Raw genomic sequence first — 14,595 nt, forward strand, 5'->3', positions numbered from 1 at the left:
GCTGGAGAGGGATGAGGGGTCAAAATGTTAATGTCTGCCAGTCCTGGAGGAAAATGAGCAATTTAAAGGCTCTTAAAAGGCCAAATGCATGAGTAAAGGCATCAAGACCTTATCATTTCAATTGTTCCAAACCTATAATTATTTAGACATTTGCAAGTAAAAAATGGAATGGTTAATATAATTTTTAGTTAACATCATAGAAATGTCTGATGATGTTTATAAAACAACACTTTTGCTCAAGACACCATTTACAAAAATTTTTTAAATATAATAATTTTACCTGAAAATAATTCTCAAGTTCTTTCGAAAGAATCTGATAGAAAAGCACCTGTTCAGCTTGTTCAAATAAGCGATCATGAAACACTCGGGTGGCTTCATGAACAAAGAACAGAGCAGCCATCTCTTTGGAGTTAACAACAAACTTGTCAGCTAGGAGCAAACCTAGAAGAAGCTGTTAGGGATTTAAAAACAACAATTAAAAACCCATTATCAGGTAGATTGCAAAGTAAATCCTCATTTTTTTTTTTTGCAGGTTTATGTTTCCATAAAAATAGAGCAATAATCCCAGGCAAGGATTGTCAATTCCTACAAGTGATAATCTGAACTTCTGATGAGATGGACAAGTTATAAATCAGAGAAAACTTGTATAGTGTCACCCTTAGAAGGAGAGGGCTCAAAAACTCCTCACAGGATTGCTGGAGATAAGTGATGCTTCTTAATGTTCTAAGATTGTCAATTTGGGTTAAAAAATTTATAGCCCATTTCAAATACATGTGGTATTTTGGGCTAAAGTTCCATAGCAAGGAGATAAAAAGCAAACCAAAATAAGATTTTTTTTTTAACATTTTAATCCAGAAAATTCTTTGACTAAATCAGCACTGTTGCCAACATTCTCTGGTGTAAAAGCAAGGCTTGTGAAAATTCAGCATGTGTATGAAATGCATACATGCTTTCATTTGTCTGAGAACTGCAATAAACTCTTAGAAACAAAGCAAAACCAAAGTCTACGTTACAGCCTTGTCACTTCTTTCCCTGATGAGAATCTTGGCCAGTATGTCCCCTTCCAGGGACAGACCCCTCCCTCATATTCTCTGCTTTAGCTCCTCTTTGAAGTACCTAGATGCACAATTCTTGAATTTTTACACAGATGCTAAAACCCCCACCAAATAGAATAATTTACTACTGATGACCAGGAGGACGTTGGCCCCAGACCTATTGGAGCTTAAGGCTTGATAATGCTAACCCCTGTGACCTGGCCTGGTTACCTCACCATCAACCAATTAGAGCATTGTGCACGAGCTGATCATAGACCCTACTACTCCCTCCCTCACTTGGTCTTTGAAAGTCCTCGGCTGAAACCCTCTGGGGAGTTGGAGCTGCTTGAGCACTAGTTGTCTCGGATTCCTTGTATGGCGCCTTACAATGAACACTGAACTTTCTTTTTTTTTTTTTTTTTTTTATAAATTTATTTATTTTAGTTGGGGGCTAATTACTTTACAATATTGTAATAGTTTTTGCCATACATTGACATGAATCAGCCATGGGTTTACAAACTTTCATTCACCACAACCTGGTGTCAGTAGATTGGCTTTACTTTTTAACAGTCTTAGAGGTTTTATCTTTGAATTCTCTGCATGGAATTACTTTAATTATTCTTTTTAACTGGTTTATAAGATAAGCTGCTAACAGCAAAACTAATCAACTTGAATTGCTCTGTTTTTCCCCTTCTAATCATTAAGTGTTGACAGTATTAGTGAATAGGGAAACGGAGAGAGAGAGAAAGTCAGTTCAGTAAAATTGCATTTTCTCAAGTTGAATTTTAAACTTAAGTTTAGAGAATGAAATTTTAAAACAAACCTTAAATATATCTCGAAGATTAAACATGTAGTGACATTTCGTTGGAGTTGGTAACATAGTCTGACATACTTGATAGTATACAGCTAGAGAGCAAGATATTATTTGATCCTTAGTTTTCTGAACTTCTGTTGCGAAGTTATTGATAGAGAAATACATTCCCAAGTGAACCTTTAAAGAGAAATTTTCTAATTTAGTTTGCCCAAACTTTTAAGAACAGACTATTTTTAGTTAATCCCTACTAGAAAGGAGATGTGTATGCTCTAATGGAAGATCAATTTTGTTTAAAATGTTAGCAATCAGAATTCATTTTAAACAGATGCCAGACTAGCACAAAGACATTCTGGATGTTGAGAACTGAGGAAAATTTCAATCAGTACTAGTTTGGTGTAAGATTTAGAGGCCTGTGTTATGTGTTCCCTGGGGACAACTGATGCTCCACGTGTGTGTATAATACAAGTATACTGAAAATTCTTCCATATCCTTGTTGCCCAGGAGATGCTACTAGAAGACATATAAAGTGATAGAACTATTATCTGTTAAGATTGGTATATGTATATATTCTATACCAGGTTTTTTTGAAGTGTAGATTATTGATCACCTGTAGAATTACTAAGTATTTTTTGAAAAATAGATTTTAGAAAATAATCTTTAAATTTTATGTTATAAAAAAGAAAAAGACATAATTAGTTTTGAATAATTTAGTAATCTTACATATGATATATTTTTCTAATCAAACTAGGTTTCAAATTGAGGCATTTTCTAATAAGGTATTTCAGAATTTCTTCTCTCAATCTTTTATCCTATAAGGAAATAAAAAAACAAATACTAGCAAAAATCCAAGTGTACTTGTTGGCAATGCAGATTGCTGAGCTCCATCTCAGATATACTGGATTAGAATCTCTGAGAAAAAAGACTTGGAATTTGTTTTAAACATTCATTAAACATGCCCCACCCATGTTTCTTACGCACAATAACTTACATTTTTGATATTTAGAGACAATTTATAATAGTAGGCCAGAAAATACAGAGGGAAAAAAAATCCACCCCCTTAAGAAAATTTTCTCTTACTATTAGTGGTTTGAAGTTCTAATATTTTCCCTTATACTATAGAATCAAATTTGTTTTTTACTAGAAAATAAATTAGATATATTACCTGGAAAATAGTTTGTATGGCAGTTTGTGGGAGATGAGGCAATACTAGGATGGAAAAATGTTTGAGCAGACGTGGGCTAATATACCTCCTACTAACTGGAAAAACACAAGCTGCAACTAGAGAGAGATCTTGGATATTCTGTGGGAAGAGTAAAAAGGAAGAGTAACTGAATGTATCTATAGAAAGTGAAACATATATACCCATTTCCCAGCTCCAAAAGGACAAAAGGTTTTTAATGTTTAGGCACCTTGGGGGCTCTGAGGAGCTCTGGTTCTTTATGTCTCAGTGCAGAAAGAATTTAACAAGAGGCAAAGTGATAGATAAGAGTGATTTATTAGAATAGGATGCTTGTGAGGTTAATAAGCAGGTGGGCAGGACGATGCCTCACCCAGAACTTAGTAGGCTATAGTATTACAATCAAGGGAAAAGTGGGGAGTGGGAAAAGACCACGTTCTTCCTCATTCTTGAGTAGATGTCAAGCTACCACCATCAGTTCCTCCTCCACATCAGGTGTGGGAGTTTTCTTGTCCCTACATGGTGAAAATGGAACTGTCATGGCACTATTCAAATCAGCAGAAAGGTGGTCTATGCTAAAAATGGTAAATCATCTGAGATTTTGGTATAATGTCACCTTGTCTTTATATTTTTGTTATTAGTGTGCACAGAGAAACATGTCTTCAGAATCAACAATTTATTGTTTTGTTTTGGGGCATGTCTCACACTTCTGTTACATGGCTTTGTGGTTAAGCAAACCTGCTTTCTTGAATCATCATTAACTTCCAGGGGTCTCCTATACTTTTTCCTTTGTTAATACTTATGATTCCTTAGTGGGATTAACTATTAATCACCTTACCTTATCACTTTACTCTATCCTTATCAATGACAGTAATAGTCTAATAGTCTGTCTTCTTAGAAGTTGTTGCTGTTGTTCGGTTGCTAAGTGGTGTCTGACGTTCTAAAACCCCATGGACTGCAGCACACCAGGCTTCCCTGTCCTTCACTATATCCCAGAGTTTGCTCAAACTCATGTACATTGAGTCGATGATGCCATCCAACCATCTCACCCTCTGTTGGCCCTTTCTCCTATTGCCCTCAATGTTTCCCAGCATCAGGGTGTTTCCCAATGAGATGGCTCTTCACATCAGGTGGCCAAAGTATTGGAGCTTTATCAACAGTCCTACCAATGAATATTCAGGACCGATTTCCTTTAGGATTGACTAGTTTGATCTCCTTGCTGTCCAAGGGACTTTAAAGAGTCTTCTCCAACACCACAATTTGAAAGCGTCAATTCTTCGGAGCTCAGCCTTCTTTATAGTCCAGCTCTCACATCTGTATATGACTACTGGAAAAACTATAGCTTTGACTATACAGACTCTTGTCAGCAAAGTGATGTCTCTGCTTTTGAATACCTTTCTCTAGGTTTGTCATAGCTTTTCTTCCAAGGAGCAAGTGTCTTTTAATTTCATGGCTTCAGTCACCATCTGCAGTGATTTTGGAGTCCAAGAAAGTAAAATCTGTCACTGCTTCCACTTTTTCCCAACCTCTGCCATGAAGTAATGGGACCAGCTGCTATGATCTTACTTTTTTGAATGTTGAATTTTAGGCCAGATTTTTCACTCTCTTCTTTCACCATCATCAAGAGGCTCTTCAGTGCCTCTTCACTTTCCATTAGAGTGGTATCATCTGCATATCTGAGGTTGTTCATATTTCTCTAGACAGTCTTGATTCCAGCTTGTGAAACTGTAATGCCAGAGTACAGCTCAGCATTTTGCATGATGTACTCTGCATATAAGAAGTAACCCATCCTAAATATAATTCCAAGACATGTTACTTCTAGGAGGCCTTCTAAATGTCATCTGGAAATAGCCCATTTTTTTTCCCCTTAAAAACCAGTCATTAGAAAATAAAGAATATGTTACTGAGGCTAGTGAAAAGGATTCTGGTAATAAGTGAGAAATGAGAAAAGCCCGGTGAATGTGTCTGTAGAGAAGACAGGATTTGCTGGGTGAGAAGAAGCTTGAGTGCTTACATAGTATTTTGACATATTACAACATGGCATTGTAGAGCTGGAATCATAATGAAATAATACAGTTTATACATGAAGGGGCCTTTTCAGTTTTTTTTTTTTTCCCCTGCATATGTTCATGCCCAAGGCCTTAGAAATACCATTAAGAGGCTGCCTCATTATTTTCATGTCACTTCAAGAAAATTCTTTAGGCTGTGCATTTCACACCCATTTCTTGCCTTTTTTTATTCTAGTCTCCTGGATTCTTTCTGGGGGGCTGAATCTCCATTCTTCTCTCTGCCTTGGGATGATGGTTGATTTAGACAGTTTGAGTGTTATCTGAGCTGATGTCACTCACCAGCAAGTGTAGTCAGCCAGGATCCTAGGCCCAAGTTTATCTGAGACATGAAACAACCATCTAATTTTACAGATGAGGAAACAAGGCCCAGGAAGTTGAAATGATAAAGTTAGTTCTAGAAACCAGGGTTTCCAGCAAAGGAACCAAATAAGGAGAAAAGTACATTTACTTTTTAAAACATTTAAACCCTTCTGATTGAGTTCAATGAACCAAAAATAATTACATAAAAATATCTCTTTGGAATTTTTTTGACCTTGTATGTAAAGTCTGAAAATCCTTTATGTTCTTGAAAATAAAGATGCAGAATAGTCTTACATAGAGATTAAGAATGTATTTCTTAAGCCACATTTTCACTAGCTTTTCTCATATGCAATAGTTGCTGAGGCACTGAAAAATTTGATTAACTATTAATGTGTTTAACAATAGTGAGTGAGCATTTTTTTGACTCAGAAACCAAACCTATAGGACATACTTGCGATTTTTACTAAGATTTAATCCCACTAAAAGTAGAATTTCTGTGAATCCATAGACTTGTGCTGAATTGCAAGATGTAGTTACAATTGTTAAATTAAGATCTCAACTTTCTGTCCATCTGACTAGATTTTCTTTTTTTTTTTTTTTTACTAAATTTATTTATTTTAGTTGGGGGCTAATTACTTTACAATGTTGTAGTGGTTTTTGCCATACATTGACATGAATCAGCCATGGGTTTACATGTGTTCCCCATCCTGAACCCCTCTCCCACCTCCCTCCCCATCCCATCCCTCTATCTTGCTTAACTCACTCAACATTGTTAGAAACATTTAACTTATTGTTAAGTAACAACATTTAACATGAAGAAAATCTTAATATAAACTGTACCTTCCAAGCAATTTTTTCAGTATCATAAATTCCTCCCATATCCAACAATTGTCTGATCAACTCCAGGGGTGGCTGTGCTCCATACATATCTGATTCTGGCATATTCAGATCATCAATAAAAATTACGATCTTAAGGAAGACAAAAGATTTTAAAAACATATATTAAACTTGATTTATGAATTAGGAATATTAAATATGCTATGCTAAGAATATGCTAAGAAGAAAATTATATGTAATGACGTGTAGTTTTCTATTAAAAAGCAGATGACCAAATTCTCTTTTGAAGATATGATTTTAGAAAACAGTAATCTCTCAAAATAGTGGAAATTCTACATTCTCTATAGACTTCCAATAATTATATCTAATTATAGTTAGAAATGTATTTGATGGTGGACAAAGTAATCTTATCAAGGCTATTACACAAGAACATGGATATTATTCATGCAGTATTTACCTATTGCATGCCTGCTATTGGCAATGCACTGTTTTAGGTATTCCATTATTTATTTAACATGTGTACTGATTTAGGAATAAAATTGTTATCTGGAACTAGACTTTTGAAATTCTGCTGCAAATGCTGTTGTCAGGGGCAACCAGTAGAAAAGTCAGGTACATTTCCAGTTTTTAAGCCTGTGTTACTTTCTACCTTTGAAACTATTATGCATTTAAGTGTACTGATTGTATTAATTATCTCTTCATGAATTAGCCCCTTTAGATTGCATTTATTTTTGTAAAACAAGTAAAGATTTAAAAAATACAGACAGCCATTTATTTTGAATTATCTAATTACATAATTTGTAACAATCATATCAATATCATCTTTTTTTGGGTAAGATACTCTGTTTGCCCTCTATCACAAACTGGGTGATTATAGGTAAACCAATATGACCAAAATTTCACCTACTTGCATTTTTCATTTCTGTGATTAGGTTGACCAATTATTATTCTTTTCAAAATCCTTAAGACATACCCAATTAAGTAAAGACTCATAAAATTTATTTAAATCTTCAGTTAAAATTAAGGAAGGGAAATCTGAATCAAACCCATAAAAGCTCTCAAAATTGATGGGCACAGGGGTTAAACTCAGGGGTTCTTAAGGGCCCCCATGTGGTTTTCTTATTAGTCAATCCTGAATCTTGACATTCAGCTTATTTTAGGAAATGACTGGACTCAATGATTGTAAATTTCAGTTGTGACAGAGGGTTTGGTTCAACAAGTAGACAGTTGGTAATGCACCAAGCAAACTGACGATAAAAATAAGGAAGGCCCAGTACCACTTCAAGAAAGTAGGAGTTGTCCAAGTTATAACAAAGCTATTCTCTTAGTACCTTTCCTTGATGCTGTGGGTATCACAAAGTTCTCTCCCTTTCTTTTGGAAAAAAATGTGCTCAGTAAAAGGTCACTGACTTCTAACTCATTTTCTGGCCTTATCTACTCACATTTAATTCAGATTCCAGTAGCTTCTTTGGGCCTTAACAATTCTGAATCAGTACAATTCTTCATGTTGTAAATGGAATTATATTGATCTGGAAACCAAAGTTTCCATTATAAAGTGCATTTTCTAGTAATGTTCAGGAGTGTAGTTACACCTGTCTTTTCCCATATATTAGTATTAATTAAAATAAGTCACTATCACTTGAGTAGTATAAGCATATTAGTCAACAGGTATGGGAGATGTTTTACCCTATTGTTTTTTGGTGCTCCAAGAGAGTCTTTAGTTCTTCTTACTAACTTCTTAAGAATCATCTCCTTAGTTTTGGCAGCTGATGTATTGATGTTAAAATTTATTGCAGAGACTATAATTCCTTTATTACTATTTTTAAATGAACTTTCATCAGTTTTAACTTCTGCCTTTTTAGTAATCTTATCTATGATGCCACATATAGAAAAAGGTCAAGTTAGAATACTTTCAGAATATTTGTACTTTACTAAGTTATTAAAAATATGAAAATCACATAATTTTACTCTACTATTGTCATTTTCAAGAAATTACTCTGAGGACATTTCAGTGAGAGAAGATCTACCAACTATAAAATGTTTCCAAGTATTTCCTTACTTTTGTGTGGTTAAGAGTGTTTCTTTGCAACCACAGTCAAATGGAACAGTATCAAACTCATGTTTGCTCAGTCACTCAGTGTGTTCGACCCTTTGCAACCCCATGGACTGTAGCCTGCCAGGTTCCTTTGTCCATGGGATTTCTCAGGCGAGAATACTGGAGTGGGTTGCCATTTCCTACTCTAAGGAATCTTCCTGCCGCAGGGATCGAGCCTGCGTCTCCTACATTGGTAGGCGGATTCTTTACTACTGAGCCACCTGGGAAACCCATAAAAACTCATAGAACCCTGTTTTTATTTATGCACAACGCACACATATAACTTTCTCTGCTTTTAAAATATTTAGGTTTCCAACATACTATATTTATAACAAAATTACACACGAAACTCTAAAAGCAGCATGTAGGCACTGAAATTAGGACACATTCCTTGAATGAGCATCATCTAGAAGGATTATTTGGGATGGATGATTATTTTGGTAAAAACAAAACCAAACAACTCTTCTGGCAGGAATTTGAGGGCCAGACTCCCTTTCCCATTCTATAGCTATCTCTGGACCAGCCATCTTTTCCTCTTCAGAACAGAGATGCTGTTCCCCACAATACTAAATCAGATTTTTAAGGCTGAGGCTGCTGAAGCTCGATTTGAGAACTGCTATAGAATCACAACTTTTCTACTGTAGTATTTCTGAAAGCATTAAAGAGCAGGATAGACAGATATTGCTTTCAGTTACTTCTAGACTTAGTCTGCTTCCACTGATGAGCCAGGATACTGGCTTTCTGGTAGGCGGTTATAGTACCCCTCTACCATAAGCATTCTTTCTAGCTTTCGAGTAGGGTAGAAGAGTTTGAGATGATAGAGGATGTTTCTCAGGTTTTAAATTTCAAACTAACAATTGAAAATTTTATTCTGAGATATTTGACAGTATGAAATGATAGGCATATGATTGAGATAGGAAGGTTTTAAAACTACTGTAATACATACCTAGACCTCCAGTTGCTGTCTTATGAGTTTCAGAAAGCAAGATGCTGATACTCTGTTTGAAGCTATTGGAATAAAATGTTTTAAGGATTGAAAATTAGCTTATTTACCATAGTAGCCAATTGAACAAAATATAATGAAAGTATCAGGGTTTGGCTGATTTTACTCTTATTGCTTACTAGGAAACAACTATACACTTTTTTCTGTTCACACTTTGAAAGATAAAATTACTTACCATTAGAATTGATACTTGAATTTCACAAAAACATGGGCTTACTTTTAAAAGACAAACTGAACAAATTCTTAAAATGCCAGGCTATAGGATATTTTCTACGGATAGTACGCCATTAACTTGCTTATTCCTTTATAAAATGCATTTTGCCTTATGGCTCACTCAACAAAAGGCCCATTCACCTTTATTTTGGTTTTGTCTTCAGGGGTTTCTTTTTTTTTTAATGTTATCTTTCTTTATGGTCACTTCAGTTTAAATACTGAACATATAGTAAAATCAATTTTTTCAGACTCCATTATTTTTGATTATCATAATTCAGATAAGGAAAGATTCATATTGTATTAAATGCTTCAAAAATTAGTTCTCTGCTTTTTTAAGGCCTCATTTAGGTGTAGAAGGATACTATTAATATTCCAAAATCATCAGTGTGAGAAGTAGATGATGGTGGCTTGGACTAAAAGTGGCATTGAATAAAAAGAAGCAGAGGAATTCAGATGCATTTTGAAGACAGCACAGACTTGACTAATAGAAGACTGGCTATGCAGCAGAGGAAAATGGGGACACAGGGGTTGGGAGGAATCAGACAGGTTATTGCGGATGGGCAGGTGAGGGGAAAAAGGGGAATTCAAAGATGATTTGTAGGTTTCAGGCTTGAATAACTGGGTCTCATTTATTGCAGCGAGATACACTGGAGGAAGAATTGATTTGCAAGTGAAATCAAGAGTTGCACTTTGGCTATGTTAATGTCAAGATGTTCATGAGATATCCAAGTATACATGTGACATGGGTCGTTGGATATATGAGACTCACGATTAGAGGAAAGGTCCGATATGAATCTCTCCACAATTTCAGTTTCTTATTCAATTCAAACAATGTTGGGCTTCTCTAATATTTTAACAGAATCAGAATCAACTTAAAACACTTACAATCTCTATTTGCACAATTTAGATTTCTTTTTCATTCCTTTTTTTTCCCTCAGGAAGAGGCACACAGAATGACAAAGTTCTTTGTAGCAAATACTTTTTATATTTGATAAGATGGAAGTTTATTTTTAGTGCAAAAAAACAGAAACAAAAACAAAAACCCCAGATATATGTAACATCGTATTTGTATGTTTTAGTTGCATTTTTCCAGAAAGGAAAATAGGTTGTAATTGTACTTTGTTATGTAGAACAAACTGAGATCTTAAATTTAGTTTTTTATTTAAAATAAATGTATGAAATTTTCACTTAAAGAAATTAATCTAGTTGCTAATACTCTGTAAAAGTGGAGATTTTCTTCTCACTTCTCTTTTGAATAATTCTGCATTTTCAGATAACGGGTTTGCTTCTTTAAAATAAGGTACATTTTATACATTAAGGCAAACTATGTTTTTACCAGACAAATCAAATTTAGAGTTTAATGTATACAACCTTGATTTTTTAATTTCATTATATAATAGGACTTCTCCTAAAATTGACCCATATTTCACATCAAATGCTCCTGAGCCCTCTAACTTTTCAAGCATTTGATTAATGGCAGCAGTTTTTCCAACTCCAACGTCTCCTAAGGGAAAAAATATGTTAGGTTAGATTTATATACAAGAAAAGGAATAGGTGCTAACATATTAAAATGAAACAATAACATTTGATATTATTTGAGAATTGCATGAAAACTGTATTTTTTCTCTTTCATTTTAAAAATGCAGTTAAGAATGGGTAAACAAGGTAGTATGTAAACCTCTCAAAATCATTTGAATTATTTATATCTTTTAAAAAAGAAAAGATTAGGAGTTAATAATTATCTTTTATCTAATGTTCATTTACATCTATGGCAAATCTTTTTGCTTACAGCACAGCAGAACTACTACATGAAATTAATTTTCCCTGAAATTTTTTGCCAACCCAATCTGGGAGACAAATTTGGTGACTAGCGATTTACCGCAACAGAACAGAATATTATGACTTTATAATTTACCAAATAAGTAAAACTAAGAATTTCCATTGACCAAATTGGAGGCAAGTTATGGATTATCTGAGAGTTCCAGCTTCATTTTGCCTGAATATTTTGAATACAGACCTGGGAAAGTGATACTATTGCCTTTGGTGAAAGGCAATAGCAACTTAGAAAAGAAAACTGAATGGGTTGAAATAAATGTTAAGAAAGAGTAAAATCTGTATTGAATTTCTCCTTTGATAATGGTAAAGGGTTGAAATATTTTAACAATGGGTTAAGGAATTATGTGTACACATTTTTTTTTAAATCAGGCAGTTTCTTTTTATTTTTGACTTGCATGTAGTTATGTGTATAAACTGAAGTAAATCAATCAGTGATGCCAATGGCCCTCTAAGGACCTTAGCCCAGAGACTTGGAGGTCATACTTATATTAATCCAATAGTTCTACTTCTGGAATTTTCCTTGAAGGTAATGAAAAGAGGAAAAAGATTTATAATGTTCTGTATTAGCAAACAGGGTTTCCCTGGTAGCTCAGCAATGAAGAATCCGCCTGCAATGTAAGAGATGTGTGTTCGATCCCTGGGTAGGGAAGATCCCCTAGAGAAGGAAATGGTAACCCATTCCAATATTCTTGACTGGGAAATCCCATGGACAGAGGAGCCTGGCAGACTACAGTCCATGTGGTTGCAAAGAGTCAAGAGACTAGCAAAAATTGGCAAACCTGGGGAAATGGGCATTCATACACTGTTAGTAAGAAGGTATATTGAAAGAGGTACTAAATCTTTTCAGGGCATATTTTTTCCCACTTGTGAAATAAAATGTTTGGACTACATAACTATTAAGCTCTTCCTAACTCTGAAATTATCTTTAAATATTTTTAATACCTGTGAGAAGTACTGGGCAGGAATTCTTTAAAAGAAGGCTTACAAGAAAAGAAAGGCATGTTGTGTCTCTAGTAGCAATATAATTAATGCTCTCTCCACATTCTGTTATCTTCAAGAGGTTTTCACTGGATCCTTGAGGATCAGCTAGTATTGAAGTTCCTGTTAAAATTTTTTTAAAAGTTTTACATGATCTATAAATAAAAGTTAATTTCATCTTTTCGATACTAAATATTTTCTGGAAAAGTCTGTACATTATAGAACAATTTAAATATATACATATAAGCCAATACTGTTGCAAACGCCTGGGCACCTCTGCTAATCTCAGAAAATTTCCCTTTCATTCATACTTTAGGCTGGTGAACTCACAACACACATTTCTAAGTCCACCACATACAAACTCTGATTTTTCTACCACCAAACATACTAAAGTGCCCTCATATGCAAAGTAAGTGTCTCCTCTACTTTCCCTCCAGTACAAATGAAAACAACTCTCCTGCCAAAGACTCCTGAAATCCTTTTTTTAACAACATCACTTCTTTGGTAACCCTTCCCCCTCATCACTATCAGTCCCTCCTTTCTATTGGAATTTTCCATTGTATAAACATACATGTGCTTGTATCGCCAATCTTTTTAGTGATTGAACTATATAAAATTGATATTTTTCTTACTAAAAATCAGTTGAATATGGCCAATTTCATGTGAAATAAAGTGCACACGCACACACATACACACACACACACACACACTCCCCAAATGAAACCAAATCTCTCTTGATCCCATAGCTTCCTATTACACAGCCAAAACCCTCAAAAGGGTTAAATACTACATAGCCTCACTTCCTCATCTTTCATTTTACTCCTTTTTAAATTAAAAATTAATACATTCACATGGTACACAATTCAAAACTATGGTATGCCAAGGTATGCACACATGGTCTCTTTCTCATACCTATGTCCTAGTTACCGAATTCTCAATATGTGGATACTATTCTGCAATTTTTTAAAAATTTAGTGTAATTTTAGAGATCCTTCTATAACCTTAAAGACTTTTTTCTGATTAACACTGTATTTAATGAATGTATAATAAAATACTCACCAATGTTCCAGTGATAGATATTTATGGCATTTCCAATCTTTTGCTATTACAAATAAAGCTAAGTTTATGTCATTTTTGGACATATGTCAAATAATTTCTTATAAGTAGAGTTGTTGGGTCACTATAAACTTACATATGATTTATAATTTTGATAGATATTGAAAAATTGTCCTCTAATGTTTGAAAGTCTTTGAGGCTTTACCCCTTTGCCAAAAGTATCAAACTTTTTGATCCTCATCAATATTATAGGTGAAAAAAATGTATCTAATTCTAGTTTATTTTGCATTTCTCTTATTATGAGTCAACTCTTTATATCTCAGAGCCATTTGTTTTTCTATGAACTATTTATTTATACTCTTTATCCATTTTTTTTTTCATAGAAAATGGGCAACTGGTCTTTTATTTTAAACTGTAGAAGCTACTTACATATTAAAAAAATTAGCCTTTTGTAATACACGACTTAATAACTGAACAACAGGTTTGGTAAGCATGTGATTTGCTTCCAAGATATAACAGGTAGCAGTTTTGCCAAGTGGTTAGCCACGGCATAACAGGGGTCATGAGCATTTAAGCAAGACTTCTACACTGAGTCTTTACTGCCAACATCTGATTTTTAAGTTAGTGTCAGGTATCACTATTTTTTTTCAAGTTACTGCCTTATTTATAGATACTAAAATCTGTATTAATTACGATACAAGTTCTGTCTGCTCTAGTAAGGATACAAATATAACAATGGTGTTTCAAAGGTGGAATTTTATTCTTCTCTTACAAAACAGTCCAGGGCTTATACATAAGCACTACAGCATTAGGAACACACACTTGGCTTCTTTCATCTTTTTTCTGCCACTGTTAACATGCACTTTCTATATCTAGGTCCCAGATGGTTATTTTAGGTCCTGCCACCATATTTGCAACTGAAAAGCCAGAATTTGCAACTCAGAAAACATTAATATTAATACATTCTTTTCTTTTTTAAATTGGAGGATAATTGCTCTACAATGTTGTCTTGGTTTCTGCTGTACAATGACACAAATCAGCCATAAGTATATATATACGTTCCCTCCCTCTTGAACCTCCCTCCCACCTCCCCCCATCTCACCCTTCTAGGTCTTCACAGAGCACTGGGCTTAGCTCCCTGTATTAAATAGCAACATTCCACTAGCTATCTCTTTTACCCATG

The 14,595-nt window shown here is 34.4% G+C and overlaps 1 protein-coding gene across 1 annotated transcript in view; it reads right to left on the reverse strand.

The window, feature by feature from the left end:
* The window catches only part of DNAH14 (dynein axonemal heavy chain 14), a 377,211-nt gene that overhangs the window by 128,566 nt on the left and 234,050 nt on the right, over positions 1-14,595 (reverse strand). Inside the window, exons 45-52 of the mRNA XM_081491559.1 lie at positions 12,321-12,479; positions 10,911-11,046; positions 9,273-9,334; positions 7,918-8,102; positions 6,235-6,363; positions 3,011-3,148; positions 1,858-2,025; positions 281-451 (exon numbers count right to left, since the gene is read on the reverse strand). Coding sequence (XP_081347685.1) covers positions 281-451; positions 1,858-2,025; positions 3,011-3,148; positions 6,235-6,363; positions 7,918-8,102; positions 9,273-9,334; positions 10,911-11,046; positions 12,321-12,479 — 1,148 coding nt within the window. The remainder of the gene's footprint in view (positions 1-280; positions 452-1,857; positions 2,026-3,010; positions 3,149-6,234; positions 6,364-7,917; positions 8,103-9,272; positions 9,335-10,910; positions 11,047-12,320; positions 12,480-14,595) is intronic.

Source organism: Giraffa tippelskirchi, chromosome 5 (assembly GCF_054371585.1).
Source record: "Giraffa tippelskirchi isolate mGirTip1 chromosome 5, T2T-mGirTip1v1.2.pri, whole genome shotgun sequence".
NCBI lineage: Eukaryota > Metazoa > Chordata > Mammalia > Artiodactyla > Giraffidae > Giraffa > Giraffa tippelskirchi.